General features: G+C 50.8%; 6 protein-coding genes across 6 annotated transcripts; 5 read left to right on the top strand and 1 right to left on the bottom strand.

Annotated features, from left to right (window-relative positions):
* Window positions 1-419: 419 nt before the first annotated feature.
* On the top strand, window positions 420-2295 carry L3040_006908 (uncharacterized protein; the record flags this gene model as incomplete). Its single annotated transcript, XM_007296813.1, has 7 exons — window positions 420-518; window positions 575-659; window positions 718-737; window positions 790-825; window positions 875-1036; window positions 1088-1413; window positions 1470-2295. 7 exons carry the CDS (start codon window positions 420-422, stop codon window positions 2293-2295), a joined length of 1554 nt encoding a protein of 517 aa, XP_007296875.1.
* Window positions 2296-3897: 1602 nt separating this feature from the next.
* Window positions 3898-5387, top strand: L3040_006907 (uncharacterized protein; the record flags this gene model as incomplete). The annotated part of the gene is made up of 2 exons (XM_066156081.1): window positions 3898-4620; window positions 4692-5387. 2 exons carry the CDS (start codon window positions 3898-3900, stop codon window positions 5385-5387), a joined length of 1419 nt encoding a protein of 472 aa, XP_066010898.1.
* An 880-nt stretch (window positions 5388-6267) lies between these two features.
* L3040_006906 (uncharacterized protein) lies at window positions 6268-7665 on the top strand (the record flags this gene model as incomplete). Its single annotated transcript, XM_007296812.2, has 3 exons — window positions 6268-6475; window positions 6580-6989; window positions 7060-7665. 3 exons carry the CDS (start codon window positions 6268-6270, stop codon window positions 7663-7665), a joined length of 1224 nt encoding a protein of 407 aa, XP_007296874.2.
* An 849-nt stretch (window positions 7666-8514) lies between these two features.
* L3040_006905 (uncharacterized protein) lies at window positions 8515-9273 on the top strand (the record flags this gene model as incomplete). Its single annotated transcript, XM_066156080.1, has 1 exon — window positions 8515-9273. The coding sequence occupies one exon, from the start codon at window positions 8515-8517 to the stop codon at window positions 9271-9273; it is 759 nt and encodes a 252-aa protein (XP_066010897.1).
* Window positions 9274-10156: 883 nt separating this feature from the next.
* L3040_006904 (uncharacterized protein) lies at window positions 10157-11014 on the top strand (the record flags this gene model as incomplete). Its single annotated transcript, XM_066156079.1, has 3 exons — window positions 10157-10213; window positions 10269-10345; window positions 10414-11014. 3 exons carry the CDS (start codon window positions 10157-10159, stop codon window positions 11012-11014), a joined length of 735 nt encoding a protein of 244 aa, XP_066010896.1.
* Window positions 11015-11859: 845 nt separating this feature from the next.
* Window positions 11860-12944, bottom strand: L3040_006903 (uncharacterized protein; the record flags this gene model as incomplete). Its single annotated transcript, XM_007296810.2, has 3 exons — window positions 11860-12453; window positions 12511-12609; window positions 12663-12944. 3 exons carry the CDS (start codon window positions 12942-12944, stop codon window positions 11860-11862), a joined length of 975 nt encoding a protein of 324 aa, XP_007296872.2.
* Between the last annotated feature and the right edge of the window lie 3170 nt (window positions 12945-16114).

Raw genomic sequence — 16114 nt, 5'->3', positions numbered from 1 at the left:
TGTGCAAGAACTTCAGAAGGAAGCTGTGGTGTTGAGAAGGCAGCTTCACGAATATCATCCGCTCATACGTAGAGGGAGCGTATTTTTTAGATTCGATACCTTGAGAGCGAATTCGTATCCCAGTAGGGTCATTCGTATTTGATCATGTTGAAGTACATGTCTCTGTGCTGCACAGGAAGATGAGGTTGTCGTTGCTGATACGTTCAATGTTTACATAAGCCGGCCCGCTTATCGTCTCGACGAGCCAAAGCTCCAGACCTCCCCAAATTCAACTCCAAGCTTCAGCTCCAACTCACCCTTCCACCTCCCCCCTCCACGCCGACGAGCTTCCTCTTCACCCCCGACCCTATCACCGCCGGCAGGTTGACTTCCAGCTTTAGCTACGCCTCCCCCCTTTCGATCCTGGAAGAACCGCAGCGATGGGAGACCCGAGGGAATCGTCGTCGTACAGCATTACGCCAAGGATTCGATACAACACCATTGGGGGTGTTAACGGCCCCTTGGTTATCCTTGAAAACGTGAGTGTAGCCTCTGAGAGATGGGAGCTTGGGGAAGCTTGCTGATGTCTGCGAAGGTCAAATTCCCAAGATACAATGAGATTGTTACCTTGACGCTGCCCGATGGCACACAAAGATCTGGGCAGGTGCTGGAAGCCCGAGGTGAGCAAAATACCTCTATCGTATCAACTAGATGTATGCTGATCCAGCTCTTCAACAGGCGACAGAGCCGTGGTGCAGGTATAGCTACCGATATTCGAATGGCACATGCACAGGGCTCACGGGTGACTAGGTATTCGAAGGCACATCTGGCATCGATGTCAAGCGGGTACGAGCTCTGAAATTGCAGGGCTGGAATACGTACTGACTATGAGTAGTCTAAGGTCGAGTTCACCGGATCGAGTCTGAAAATTGGGGTCTCTGAGGATATGCTGGGTCGCATCTTCGATGGATCCGGAAGACCAATCGACAAGGGACCTAAGGTTCTTGCAGAGGAGTACCTAGACATCAACGGAAGTCCCATCAACCCATACTCTCGAGTCAGTGCGCTTCCATACCTCGAAGGAATAAGAGGCTAAAATGTGCTGCAGGTTTATCCTGAAGAAATGATTTCCACTGGTATCTCTGCCATCGATACGATGAACTCCATTGCCCGTGGACAGAAGATTCCCATTTTCTCGGCATCTGGTCTCCCTCACAACGAAATTGCCGCTCAGATCTGTCGGCAAGCTGGTTTGGTTCAGAAGCAGGGTCTGACGAACAAGGGCACACACGATGGACACGCCGACAACTTCTCAATTGTTTTCGGTGCTATGGGTGTCAATTTGGAAACCGCTCGTTTTTTCACCAGAGATTTCGAGGAGAACGGCAGTTTGGAGCGTGTGACGCTGTTTTTGAACTTGGCCAACGACCCCACGTAAGTACCACAGTACCACCCAGGCCTTGAGATAGGGATTTTCTGACAATGCCCAGGATCGAACGTATCATTACCCCTCGTCTTGCACTTACTACTGCCGAATACTACGCTTATCAGCTCGAGAAGCACGTTCTGGTTATTCTCACAGATTTGACCTCATACTGTGATGCCCTTCGTGAAGTCTCAGCCGCCCGTGAAGAAGTTCCAGGTCGCCGTGGATACCCAGGTTACATGTACACGGATTTGTCGACCATCTACGAACGTGCTGGTCGTGTTGAAGGACGCAATGGATCTATCACCCAAATTCCTATCCTGACCATGCCCAACGAAGATATCACCCACCCCATTCCCGATTTGACTGGTTACATCACGGAGGGACAGATCTTCATCGATCGTCAACTTGCCAACCGTGGTATCTACCCACCCATCAATGTCCTCCCATCACTCTCGCGTCTCATGAAGTCTGCCATCGGAGAGGGTCTTACCCGAAAGGATCACGGTGATGTGTCCAACCAGCTGTACGCCAAGTACGCTATTGGACGTGATGCAGCTTCGATGAAGGCTGTTGTTGGTGAGGAGGCTCTGTCATCCGAAGATAAGCTTTCTCTGGAATTCCTGGAGAAGTTTGAGCGAACTTTCATTTCGCAATCCCCCTACGAGTCGAGAACCATCTATGAGTCTCTGGATCAAGCATGGAGCTTGTTGAGAATTTATCCCAAGGAGTTACTCAACCGCATCCCGGGAAAGGTCTTGGCAGAGTTCTACCAACGATCTGCTGCGGATCGCAAGGGCAAGGGTAAAGGGACCAAGGATACCAAGGACAACAGCGATGAGGCCAAGGCAAATGGAAACAGCCAGGAGGGGAACCTCATTGACGCGTGAACTTTGATGGACGACTGATTTTGGGTTGGCCTGGTGGGGATTCGAATCGAGATTGTGGAGAGGCCTGGGGACTACTGCTTTGCTATGCAAGCAAGCGTGTGTGTAAGTATTCCGAGGCATTGTGCGAGGCTAGAATGTATAACGTATCAGCTACCCCTAACCCCCCGTCTCCGCCTCTTGCCTTGTTTGGATAGTCTGTTCTCCATCTCGGCTGTTTTCTGAACAGGCTGCAGAATTCTATATGAAATGACGGCCGCGCCCGGCAATTTTCGATGTTGTGCCACTCTCGGATGTGTCACTCGCAGAATCAAATACTTCACAAACCTTCAATGTTTCTTCTTTTTTCAATGACCTGGGAGGCCTGTAATTCCAGTGCTTGCCAGCTTGGATCGCTCACTCCTCCCAGACGCCGACCCGGCCCCAATCCAAGAATTCAAGAAAACCCCTCGTCGGCAACTCCGAATTGTCCTCTTTCAAGTCCGTTGATGTACTATCCAGCCTACGTAACAAATGCGTTCCCACTGCGGTCAACGCCCCAGCCTGTGACCCATTGCGAGTCGATGGAAGGAGATGGGTTGGATAGAAAGAGACTTGTGCGAAGCGCTGGCGGGATTCTTTGGGCTGGTTGCAGTTGTACCTTGGCCCTGCCGTCCTGTGGATGTGGGTGTGGATGCGGATGTGGACGTTTTGAAGCGGAGATTACCTTGTGGACCGATCTGATCTGATCTGATATGATCTGATCTGTTCTGAGATTCTTATGTGAAGGTTCCAATGAGAAGGTTTCCATTGCGAGTGCAGCTTACCTGTACCGGATCTGATATTGATCCGGCCGTTCTGCATCCGGCATAGTGTCCTGGCGTAGTTTAAACTACTCTTTCTCTCCATGCCCTGCCATCCATTTCTTCCATCTCCCCTCCTCCCACAAGTTCAACCCGCAAGATACACAATCTCCCCCCTTTTCAACGAAAATTGGAAGGCTCTCCAGCTAACACATCATATGATTACCGCAGGACGGTTCTCAGCACAGCTTTCAGTCATCCGCTTCGCTGGCAATATACTCACCTTAAACACTGCAGTCAGTCAGTCAGTCATGATCAGTCTTCAGACGAGACTGTACGGGAGGAAAGGAGGACTGCGCGAACTTATCAGCACGAACCCGTGTTAGGAATCTCACGGATTGGCTCCAGCTCCGTATCCTTGCTCTGGCCTTTTCAATTGGGGAATGCAGCTTCCCCCCGGCTCCCGCATTTGTGCACCACACACGTCCTTGACGAGCGAGTCGATTGCCGTGGAAGGTTATGGTTCCACCCGATAGCGGCAAGCAGTGTACACATGTACAACGCTTCGTGTTCATGATCATTCAAGCAGACAAACATGCTTTTAATCGCACAGTTTGAGTATGGTTTTCATTCTTTTATTGCCCCTTCCCTTCTCTTCAGCTCTTCGGTCGAGAATCCTTGACACCATCGTTCCCTTGTTCAATTTCCGAAGTGCGTTTTTTTTCGGGCTCATGTTATTGTTACGCACTATTGCCTCGTCTTCCATTGTTTGGTATCGGGAAAAGTCCGCAAGTAGTCTGTGGTCACTGGACGCTTCCTCTCGATGCAAGAAGGGGCGGACAGAATGCTCGGCCAGGCTGTCAACGACTCGTCTGAGGACCAGATCTCGTTCCTCGATCTCGAAGACGGCTATAGCTACAGCAACTCGGGAGTCTCGGAACAGTCGTCCAATTGCTCCAGGGAGAGGAATGCTCGATGGTGCCAAAACCCCCTGCTATACACAATTTTTCATGAGATAGGCCAGCTCGAGCTCTTGGATGAACTATTTGAGCACGAATTTACGGATATTTGTCTTCCTATTGAATCAGAGACTCAGCTCACGCGTGTATTCCTCGATCCAGCACTTCGGCCTCTATTCCTCGCGGCACAGCATCGGGTCTGTGTACAGCCCGATTGTACACCTGAGATCCAACTTGAAGAAATTCGAACCGGTCATGGGCACTTGATGACAGATACGGATCTTCCTCTGCAGTATCGGCGGTCGGTGGGTCAGGGCGGTTCTGCGACTGTGGACGAGGTTTTGAATCTGAAGGACGGCCGAGTGTATGCAAGAAAGAGCTGGAAGAGAATGGACTCGGTGCTTGATGAGACGGGATTCCATCGCGAGATCCAGGCATTGAGACGTTCGAAGCACATTCACTGTGTCCAGATTGTGAGGCCTCTGCTCTTCCTACTTCTCACTGAGACGGACAGTCCAATTTCATTGCATCTTTCCAACGTCCTCTTGCGTGCACAATTCTCGAGTAATCCTAGCATTCATGCCCGTGTAGCTAGCCCCGTCTCCTTCCTCGACTTTGACAAATTTAATTGTCTCGCACTGACAGCTACCTATCAAAGTTTGGCAGCTACACGACCCCAAGCGCCATGGTATTTCTCATGTCGCCTCTAGCTGACTCCGACCTGTGCTCCTTCCTCAAGAGCGCAAGCGTCACATACGATTCTCAAACGATCCTACTGCTTCGACGCTGGTTCGGCTGCCTCGCAAGCGCCGTCCACAGCCTTCACTCGATCAAGATCCGGCATCGCGACATAAAACCACAGAATATCCTAGTTCAAGGTCACAACATCCTGATAACAGACTTCAATCTAGCCTATGATTGGAGCAACTCAGAAGATGGTGAGACGACCGTTACCTGGGAAGGGTTGACAGTACGGTATGCCGCACCGGAGATATGGAGATACGAGGAGGCGAACTCCTCGACAGATGTGTGGAGCTTGGGGTGCGTGTTTTTGGAGATGGCAACGGTGATCAAGGGCCGGAGCGTGCGGGATTATCGGGACTTTTTCAAGGAGAAGAGAGGAAACTCACATTTCTTTGATAACGAGGTGGGAATTGCTGAGTGGTGTCTGCTGTTGGAAGACTCGTCGACAACGGATAATACGCCGTTGCGCTGGGTTGGGGCGATGCTTGAGAGGAATGGGTGGAAGAGGATGAAGTCTGCTGCTTTGTTGGAGATGATGAACGAGGATGCTGGTGATAGCGGGGGTTATTTCGGAGATTGTTGTCAGCGAACCCAGTTATCGACTGTCTAGGCCGGCCGATCTCCTCGTCGTCTCATGGATGAGACTTGCAAGCATCTCGACCTCGTACAATATCCGCCAGCCTGGAGCGCCAGCTTTCCCCTTACCCAGTAGCTTGGGCGTGGGGAGAAATATTTAGCACTCTCGGCCATGTGCAATGCTAGTAATGTACTCACTGTCGGTCTCTTATCCTGATATTCCATCAGCTAAACTACGATCTCTTCCAGCTCGAGGACTCATGCATGAAGCCGTCTTTCGCGGCACAGCCGCCACAGCACGCGCACCAGTAACAAATCCCCAAATCCCACCGGGCACTTGCTGGCGTCCGCCGCCAAAAGCTTGAACCGGCTGGACTCCGTCCACAGCATCCGGGCTCTGCAATGCACTGCAACTGCAATGCGTGAGGAAATAGACGCACCAATCATATGGCTCGATCTCAATCCCAATCCCAATGTCATCTGCCAGCATCACGAACGATCTCAAGATGCACCGGCGTGAGCGTGCCTGGCTATGTGTCTGGCTGCGCTATGCGATCACTTGTTGCTATCTAGCCAGCTAGCTAGTCTGGGGATACAAAGACTTCCCCGCATTTGATGCGGTGTACTGTACCGAGTGTCGACATCAACAGTCCTTGTGTTTATGATTACGCGAGGGGGATCAGCTGGCTCGTTTCTCTTTTTTCAACGTCTCTTGGGCCTCGCTATGAGTGAATAGTAACTTCACTTGGGACGAGGTGCGGAACTGGGTACGTAATTCAGAGCTAGAGCTAGAGCGAGCTCTAGAGCTGCCAGACAGCTATAAATCAGGAGCTACCCCCTCTGCTGCGACTCTGCTCATACATTTCGTATCCCACATATCTCATATATTACTTTCTTGCCGGAGGGGATCTGCCATGCGAGCTACGTTTCTTGGAGCTGCCTTCTGGGCCTCTACGGCTGCGGCCCAAGTTCCGGGGCAGACGGTGACAGGGTCGGCGGGGGGTACGACTGTGGCTGGGATCTCGTCTGGGTCTGATGGTGATGGGAAGTATACGATCGAGGGAACAGATATCCGTGCTACCTTTATTCCCTACGGAGCTTCTGTGTCGAATTTGTTCATCAGTATGTCCACTTCCGCCCCTTTGCTTCCATGATTTTGAGAGCCTCGAGTCGCCTCTCTCGGTTATTGGGATTGAATGAGAATTCATACACTGACCAAAATATAGACGACACTTCTGGTATCGAGCGCGACATCGTCGCTGGCTGGGACAACGCAAGCTATTACGAGGTCGACAAGCAACACCCACATTTTGGTGGCGTGCCCGGTCGCTACGCGAACCGCATCAGGAACTCCACATTTGAAATCGACGGCGAGACTTTCCACATCCTGCCGAACGAAAACAACGGGCAGGATACTTTGCATGGCGGCCCTGGCGGGTGGGACTGGCGGAACTGGACTCTGGTGGCGCATACGAGCAGTAGCATCACGTTCAGCCTTACAGACGCTGATGAGGACCAAGGGTTTCCAGGAGAGGTTGTGAGCTATGTCACCTACACGCTCGGAAACCGAACCTGGGATTTCAAGATGGTGGCATTGAGTACGACGAAGAAGACACCGATCATGCTTTCGTCTCACGTAAGTGCTGCCCTCATGCCCCCTCCTCCAAGTTCTCTCACAACCACCCACTGATGAATGATGACAACAGACTTACTGGAACCTCGACGGCTTCGCTAATAACGAGACCGGCACCGCCCTCAACCACACCTTTTACCTTCCCTACGGCGGCCAGCGCGTCGCCACAGACCCTATCCTCATCCCCACCGGCGACATCCTCGCCAACGAGAAGCACTCCCTCAATGACTTCTGGTCAGCGCCTAAGCAAATTGGCGCCAACTTCTCCAACCCTGCTCTCCTTGGCAACTGCGGCAACAACTGCACTGGCTACGACACGTGCTTCCTGACTTCGCGTGCCGCCCTCGGCTCCTCCAACTGGGACGCGAAGCCCGTAGCGCGGCTGGCGAGCGCGTGGAGCGGCATCAGCGTGGACGTGTATACGGACCAGGAGGCGTTCCAGATGTACTCCTGCGGAGGGCAGAACGGCAGCGTGGCGCTGAAGAGCACGCAGGGCCTGCACGGTGTGCAGGGTAGGCCGAGGGTCATTGAGCAGTACGGCTGCGTGGTGATGGAAGTGCAGGATTGGATTGATGGCGTGAATCACCCGGGGTGGGGGAGGGCGAGCAAGCAGATCTTTGGGCCGGATGATGGGCCGTATGTGCTGAGGGCGAGGTATGAGTTTGGTCTTGATGGATAGGCAGGGGTGGGACGGGGGGGAGGAGATGAGCTGTGAGCGTCCTAGTATCTAATTTAATGACGAAGTCTTTGGTTTTTCGAATTATCGTAAGCATGCCACGTGATCTTTCTTTAGAGAGACTTGATATGCGCTCGTATAATTTTGGTTTAGCTATTCTGAGCCCGGCTCCTGATCGTTTACACGCACACATGTCGACAAACATACATGCATATATATATATATATATATATATATATACCTGCTAACTTATTCTTATTTTTTGATAAATTATATCAAAGACTTCGTTTAGCGCAACCTAGCTTAGCTCAATTCAGCGTCGTTTATTCATCTATACTTTATCTATCTATTTAATTTCGAAGCGAGCGATATAAGGTCCGACTCCTACTGAGTTATCATCACGGGGTGCCTATCATTCTTGTTATACGCCAAGTGGATGGCGAACATACTGACAACAGCTGAGCTTAGGACTCAATTGTAGTTGTATTGTTTATGCATGGCTCCGAAAATTAAGTTCTCTCAGTTAATGCACTACATTGCCAAAGAAAGGATGTACTATCTACCTTAGGAATCTCCTATGGTTATCTGCCGCGATTCTCTTTATTAGCACAAGCTACCAGCGTGAAAGAGTCAGCAAACTTCTTACAAGACGAATTAAAGTGACGACGCAATGCCACATTCAACACGATAGAGTCCGGGTAATGACATGACAAGGACCCATTGACGCCTTTCAAATGTTCAATCAGCAACAGAATGTTCATATACACGAGCCAAGATGGCTGTTCATCATTACTTCTATAATCTTTCACTCCTTCAGCCCAAAGAGCCAACTTCAATCGACAACCTATAACCATGACCTCCACAGTACCCCCCCGAAACTTCTCGTACCCAAATCAGTTCCAGCCTCCACACCAGAAGCTGCGCTGCAGCAGAAGCTTCTCTCTGCCAAACATGAACCCGAACAACGCCTCCAACTCCGGCGCCCAGCTGAACCTCCCCAAGACGCGAAACCCAGCCCTGATATCACCAGAGCCAGACCGCTCGCAGACGCAGAGACCCAGCACCCCAGCGCGCCGTCCAGCGTCTCCACACCCACCACGCGCCGCCGCGCCGCCACGAAAGGACTCGTCGTCCCCGCGGCCTCGCAGCCGGTCGGGGAGGATGCGCTCGAAAGGCCGGGCGATCGTCCGCCGGATCTTCACCCCGACGTCTCCCACGGCCACACAGCGAGCCTCGCTCATGTCGCCGCCGCCGTCGCCGCCGTCGCCGGCTGCGCTGGGCGTCGACCGTCCCGGGCAGCCTGTCCTTGTCGAGTACCTGCCCTTGCGCCCGCGCTTCCCGCGGCGCGGAGCCGTGGTCTACCTCGCGCCGGGTGACTCGCGGGCCAGCTTCGTGGAGCGGGCGAGGCTGGACGGGCTGCGTGGCGAGGGCTTGTTCGGCCTCCGGCTGGGGCGTGATGATGGCTTGAGCTTGTACGTCTGCTGGAATCAGGGGGGCAGGTCGGAGAGGGTTGATAGCGAGGTCGTGGGCGAGCGGGAGTGGAGGAGGGTGGTGGACTTGATGCAGGTCAGAGGGTGGACGGATCGGTTTCAGCTGTGGTTTACGACTTGAAGAATCTCCCTGAGGGGTAGCTTGCCCGGAGGCGTCTGTCTGCTTTCTATGGCGTCAGGCTTTGGGATAGAACGAGTGTGGTTTTTGGTACGAGATTGTTAGATCTTCTGATTTCTAGGCGTGGCGTCAGAGTCGGTTGGTTGATATTAGTTCTAATTTCTTGTATTATCTATCCAGTTCACTTTCGAATTTTGAACTAGTCCTGTTGTTGATACCTTTGAAAACATCATTTAAAAAATATTCATTGCCAAAAGTCCTCTGGCCTGACTTGACAGAGTCATCCTCCCTTTGATTGTTCATATGTATTTTTCAAGTGGACCTGACCAAATTTTGGCGCGATATATGATCATCTCGCTAGAACCTATTGTGAGCTAGGTCTCAGTACTTACAAAAGGCTTTAATATTATATTGGAAGAGACACCCAGCAGTATATCTATTGAATTCAGAGCTATTGGAAAGCGACCTCGGAGAGTTTTGTCTCGTTGTTGTTGACTCGCGTCCTTAGCCTGACATCGCCAGCACCGTGATTTTTGGGGCGGATGGTGAATAGATGTACTAAAGAAGCTCCCCGGTTTTTATTCTAAAGTGATCTTTTCATTTCTCCCAATACTGAAAGAGAAGAGTCAGGATTCCGAGGAAGGCCGAAGCCGTCCATGTTGTGTATAATGACGAAGAGCCCCTGAGGGAAGCGAGCCGAGCCGAGCCGAGACCCTCTGATTTTTACCCCTCCTGGGCCCCCTCCCACTTTCGCTGTGAATCTACCAGCCAGCCCCGTTCAAAATCCCGCAAGTCACAGTCGAGATATTAAACAAAGACATATCTCTCAATTCAATCCTTTCAAGTCTTATAATTCGCATCCACACTAAACAAGACAGAAGCTATCATGGTATTCTACGAGCCGGGAGTGACGCCTCACAACCTCCCGAGGGACCCCTTCAAGGCAAGCTAGCCTCTCCCCCTACTGCCGGCAACAGCATTCTCACACCTTCAACTAGGCATGCGTAGTGCCCCGACCTATAGGCTGGATCTCTACGCGATCAGCCGACGGCAGAGACAACCTGGCGCCCTACAGGTGAGCAAACACAGCCGCTCCCAGCTAGCGACCGCTGACAACTCAACCCCGACGACACCCCATCCCAGCCAGTTCAACAACCTCACCTTCGACCCCCCCTACGTGATGTTCGCGGCCAACCAGACCGCCGCCCACGCCCGCAAGGACACCGTCGTCAACGCCGAGGCGACGGGCTCCTTCGCCTGGAACATCTGCACGTGGCACCTCCGCGCAGCCATGAACGCCACCTCGGAGCAGGTGGCCCCCGGCGAGGACGAGTTCGCCCGAGCGGGCATCGCCAAGACGGCCTCGACGGTCCTGCCGCATGCCGTGCCGATGGTGGCCGAGTCCCCGATCCGCTTCGAGTGCGCCTACCACTCCACCGTCCGCCTGCCCGGCAACCCGCCCATGGGCACCGTCGACATCATCATCGGCCGCGTCGTGGGCGTCCACATTGCGGACCGGGTGCTGACCGACGGGATGGTGGATCTGGGGAAGGTGCTGCCGGTCGCGAGATGTGGCTATTATTCGTATGCGGTGGTGCGGGAGACCTTTGAGATGGTGCCTCCGGGGAATGGGAAGATGGCTTACGGCCTGGAGGGCAGCGCTGCGAGTAATGCACGAGAGCAGCGTGAGAGGACCGAGAAGCAGAGGAGTGAGCTTGAGAACGACGAAGACAAAAGAACTTGATTTTCCAGCACGGGTAAACTCCTCGGGTGGAACATCGTTTGTTAACAACCTGCCCCCTGCATTTACCACGTACTTGCCTATTTTGATATTCGAAATACTACTTGCATATATATAGATATAGATATATATTCTCAAGGTCATACAGGACAAGTCTACCTCAAGTCCGACAGGTTTGACCTCTCAGCCTTGACGAAGGTAGCCAGCCCGACCAGACCAGGGCGAGCCATTCAAAACACATCCGGCGCCAACGCCAATCAAGCGAGATCGTCCCCCTATTGAACAAGCGAGACATGTTGAGCTGATGGCCTAGTGCGGACATGCTACAGCTTGCTTGCCTGAAACATTTCTCTGCTTTCTTCGAGCCGCTTGCCCATGAATTTTCAACGTCGCAAGTACTGCTCTGCATCCTACTCCTTTGCCCTAATGGGCGACGGGTACGGAGACACGGCTACTTACTCGTCAGGCGTGCATTACAAAGCCTTACGGAGACTGCTTGATCCCAGTATAGCGATCTCGACGAGACCAAAAGGGACTGGGGGACTTGCTATCTTTGAGTAATGCGGTTGTACTTGAGGGCATCTAATGCTGTGAAATTTTCCTCAATGTGAGTGCCAGAGACTAACATTGGATTTTTGTACTGCTGGCCAACGGTATGGAAGAGAGGAAGATGCCGCGATGAAACTGTAAGGTTGAATAGAGGAAGTAGAGGTTCTTTTCCAAAAGACAAGCGAGACAACCATTGCAATTTGTAGAAACTCATTGACAAGCAAAGATGATGCGGAAACACCCGTCGTCAGAAGCCTGAATACTCCTTCAACCTCTGCTCCTTCAGCTTCTGCTCATACCTACGATGAAGCCTTGATACCCGCGTGGCTGTTCCAATTATCAATCGGCGCGTCCTTCTCAATCTGCTTCCAAAGAGCGTTCACTCTCCCCGCGATCTCTGAATCTAGAGGGCCATCCTCAATATACGTGCAAGTTTCTTCGACTTGGCTCGGCCTGCTCGCACCGATAATGATAGCATCCCCATTTTCTGCCTTCAGAGCACTGTGGTACGCAATCCATCGGTACGCCAGCGACGCTTTCGTGATTCCAGCATCCTTGGCGATCACTGCCCATTGATCCAGCGCTTCAAGCATGCTAGGCTTGGTGTACATCTTGATGTACATGTCTCCAATTCTCGAGTTCTTCCCAAAGCGTCCCTCGTATGCCTGTTCCCGCAATTGCTTTGAGTCCTTCACCAAGAACCCGCCTCCAATTGGAGAGTAGGCGTAGAAGCTCATCTTGAGTCTGTGGAGGAGGGGAAAGAGATCGGACTCGATGTGGCGGGAAACAGCACTATAATTTCCCTGAAAGACGGAAGGGAGCACGGAGTTGGCCTTGGCTTGAATATCGTAGATTTTCTGAACGTCGTCGGGTCTGTAGTTGGAGAGCCCGAACTGTCAGTTCTGTCAGCTTCAGCTCGCCTCCGTTGGATGCAAGCAAATTATATTCACCCTCTTAAATTTGCCTGCAGCATATATCTCTTGTATGGCAGACAACGTCTCTTCAATGGGTGTGTTTGGATCGGGCGAGTGAAGGTAGAAGATGTCGACCTGGCGAGGTGTATCAGCAGTGAATCGAGTAGAGAAACTCTTCTTAGGCTCACCTGCTCAACATTGAGATTCTTGAAGCTCTCTGTGATTGAGTCTAGCACTCCTTGCTTTCCCATGGAGCCCGGCGAGAATCCGACTGACTTTGTGGAAATAGTATAGCGTTTCGGGGCCTCATACTGACCCAAGACAGCCTCACTCGCGCCGTAGATTCGTGCTGTATCGAGCTGTTTGACACTGTGCTTGTCAAGGATACCAAATATCTCCTGCACCTGGTCATCACTAAACTCTGCAACACCAGCAGTGCCGAACACGAGCGCGGGGGGTTTTTGTGCCATTCTGTTCAATGGGTAATGATTTCGAGTTGAGGTAGATGGATGGATGGATGGAATGAAAAGTTGTAAACTGAACAGGAGGTAAGGTTAGTTACTTGAAATTCTTGAGAGAATCTAGAACCTTTCGAGTTGTATACCGGTACACCGACCTTATTCGTTACCCCGCACTAAGTACGATAAGATAGCCTCGATGACATCACTCACTGTTTACCGCAACGGCGGATGCAAGAAGAACACTCAGAACCTTTGCGGCAATCTATAGTGTCCGGTACGCCGGAAAGATGGCAGCCGGCATGAATCATTCAGGAAAGGTAATGGTACCACTTGTGCTGTATTGTTGCAAAATAATCCGTTGCTGACGAAGGCCGGTCGTACCGAGCAACAGCGCTACTTCGTTTACTCACTACCGATGTTTATTTTAGCTCGCTTACAGCTTGACATTCTTGAAAGTATCGGATCGACTCTGATCACGGGTCCTTTCATTCTGCCCTGCTTCCTCTTCACCACTGCTCAGGTAGAATTCTGCCCGTCCAAAACCCGACAAAGAAGCCTCCTATTCCGTTGCATAAATCACAATTTTTCCTACCAGAGATGCGACAAATCATCTAAAAGTGCACGACGCATCACATCAGTCTTTTCCTCTATCTTAGATACCTTAATTCGATTTCCATGCCTGCTAAAGTCGTACAATTTAGGATCCTTTAAATCCCCGCCGCCTAGCATCGTCCCCTCCTCCAAGCAATCGAGATGCTTCTCGTGCTGCGTATCACTTGTTGGCGTGTAGCAAGTACGGAGCCAGATTCCATAGAGCGGATGACCGTCTCGGTAAGCGAGCGGAGAGAGCAAGGTCCCCATGATAACAAGATGTCTTTCTTCCAAGAAACGGGTTTCTTGATGGTGAAGAAGGGAAGCGGCCTCGGATGAAGCGGTAAGTAAGACTGATACACTGATATTGGTTCGGCTTTCAGGAGTTCTTGACTCAGTGGGACTGCTCGCGACTTCATAGCTGAGAAACTGTTGTTGACTGGGCCCTGAATTTGCTTCTGTCGTTCCCAGGATCTGACAAATGGCTGATCTATTCCGATTATTTCCCTCTTCTATTCAACAATAGAAGGAATTTCGAACGCAGGACCGTCAGAATATTGCCCCTGAATCATATCCTATCAAGGCCACTGATATAGCCAGCGTTAGTACACTTGAAGCCCAAGGGGCCTTGGAGCATACAGGAGGAGACAGCTTGTTCCCGGTGCTACCAGGACTGAAGTCACTTGGAAGAAAGATAAGTTAGAGACATGTATTTACTTGTAAGGAATCAAGCGCCATAAATATACGAGGTTCGAGCAGTTAAAAACCACATGGGATATACAAAGTCGCGGGTAATTATTGCCCAGTCCCAGATAGTATAATGCTTTCTCCGTGGAACTACTTCTATTTAACACTGGAGCCCAAAAGTTTTAATATCTAGGCCCTGATATTGAGTCAGCAGATGCTTTTGGACCACTTGATTTTTTTTAAGATTCATCTAGACGACTTATGTGAATATTCTCCTCCATTCCTCCGCTATATCCTCTGCATTATATACGCTTCTCTTCTTTCTAGACTCCTTTATTAGCTTTACTACTCAACCTCAAAATCCCAAAAAATTTCTTCCAAAAGACTTCAAAGCCCTCCAGACTATCTCAAATCATCTTCTCGATTCTACGTTACATGCCGCCAGACTGAGTCGCTCTGCAGACCGGAACTTCCAAGCTGGATCGTCTACTGCTGTTTCCAGCCTTGTCTTTTACATAGAAGCCTGACCACCAAGATCGCAAAAATAACAAATAACCGACATCATGTGTGCCGACCTGAAGACCACTTATGACTGCGGCCACGCTACCTTCACTCTAGACCTCTGCGACGGATTCAAGCCCAAAGGAAACAAGATCCTCCAGTACAGAGATTGTCCGGACTACAAGGGATACAGCCAGACCTGTAAAGGCAACTGCGATAATGAGAACTGTGCCGTCCCGACGAAGAAGTGAGCCGGGTCTCAACTTGTACCATCTTTGGTTATGAGCGCTTGGGTGCTGAGTGGTGACGGGCGGATTTAGTTGGTTTCTCTTTCATAGAGAACCTTGGATTCGCCTGGTGCTGCAGCCAATTTTCTGGGATTGTCTCCAATCGACCTCGCATATTTGGGCTTCGCGTTGTGTTTCTATTCCGGGATGGAGATGTGGCCATGATTTGAATATGATTTCGGTACCGAGCTCATTGCAACATGGGTTTCTTTCTCTCTTTGCCGTGGATTGTGAGTTTTTTCTTTTTCTTTTTCTTTTTTTTAAATAGCCTTAAAGGGGCCGGGGTTTCTTGAAACTCTTGCACTTGATTCCCCCTTTCTCGGAACTACCAGGTTATTCGCTAGATGATATAGACGGGAATATATGCTCTTAATAATTTAAACGCAGGCTTATTCAGCCTTGGAGGAGTTCGTGTAGCTATTTAAGTCATCGTTCGTTCTTTCATGTATACACCAACCTCTTTGGTATCCATACCTGTTCTGTGGACGCAAAATAAACAGATATAAGACAGGAACAGACGGACGTAGAATCGGAATCGAGAGCCCAACAAGCCACAATGTAAAATTAAATTTTCCCACCGAGACAATTGACTAATGCCTGGCTCCAAATAGCACTCGCTTATCGAGGACAGCTTTGCTAGATCAGCGTAACTCACAATTTCGTCAGGCTGTCTAATTCCACCGTAGCTGTTTTGTTTACTTTCCCCAACAAAACTCGTCTAAATAGAGGCTTACCCCTCCTTGATGTTTCAACAGCCAAGTCTCAGCAATGCACTAGGAACGGAGCTCAGCTCTTCTGCCACGAGAGTGAACTGACCCCTCTTGCCCCAACATTGTTCCAGCATGTGAGAAAGTTTATACATGATCCTTCCATCTATCCGATCACAACGACGATCATTCCAGAGAGCAAGTGTTTTCACTATGGAAAATTCCACCGATATCAAATTATTTACATCTTCTTTGTATAATACTAAAAAGACTATGTAAGCGACACCTTGTTCTAAGGGCAGCTCTTGTTGATGTTAAACTCAATTCAGTGCCGGACGATCTACAAACTCAAATTACCCCACCAATTACCGTAGACGCATACCCCTCGCCCTAGTGAGCTAGTACG

The sequence above is a fragment of the Drepanopeziza brunnea genome (assembly GCF_022702325.1).
Source record: "Drepanopeziza brunnea f. sp. 'multigermtubi' strain 214-2 chromosome Unknown ctg12, whole genome shotgun sequence".
NCBI classification, from domain to species: domain Eukaryota; kingdom Fungi; phylum Ascomycota; class Leotiomycetes; order Helotiales; family Drepanopezizaceae; genus Drepanopeziza; species Drepanopeziza brunnea.
The sequence above is the reverse complement of the archived record's forward strand: the minus strand, read 5'-3'. Positions and strand labels throughout refer to the sequence as shown.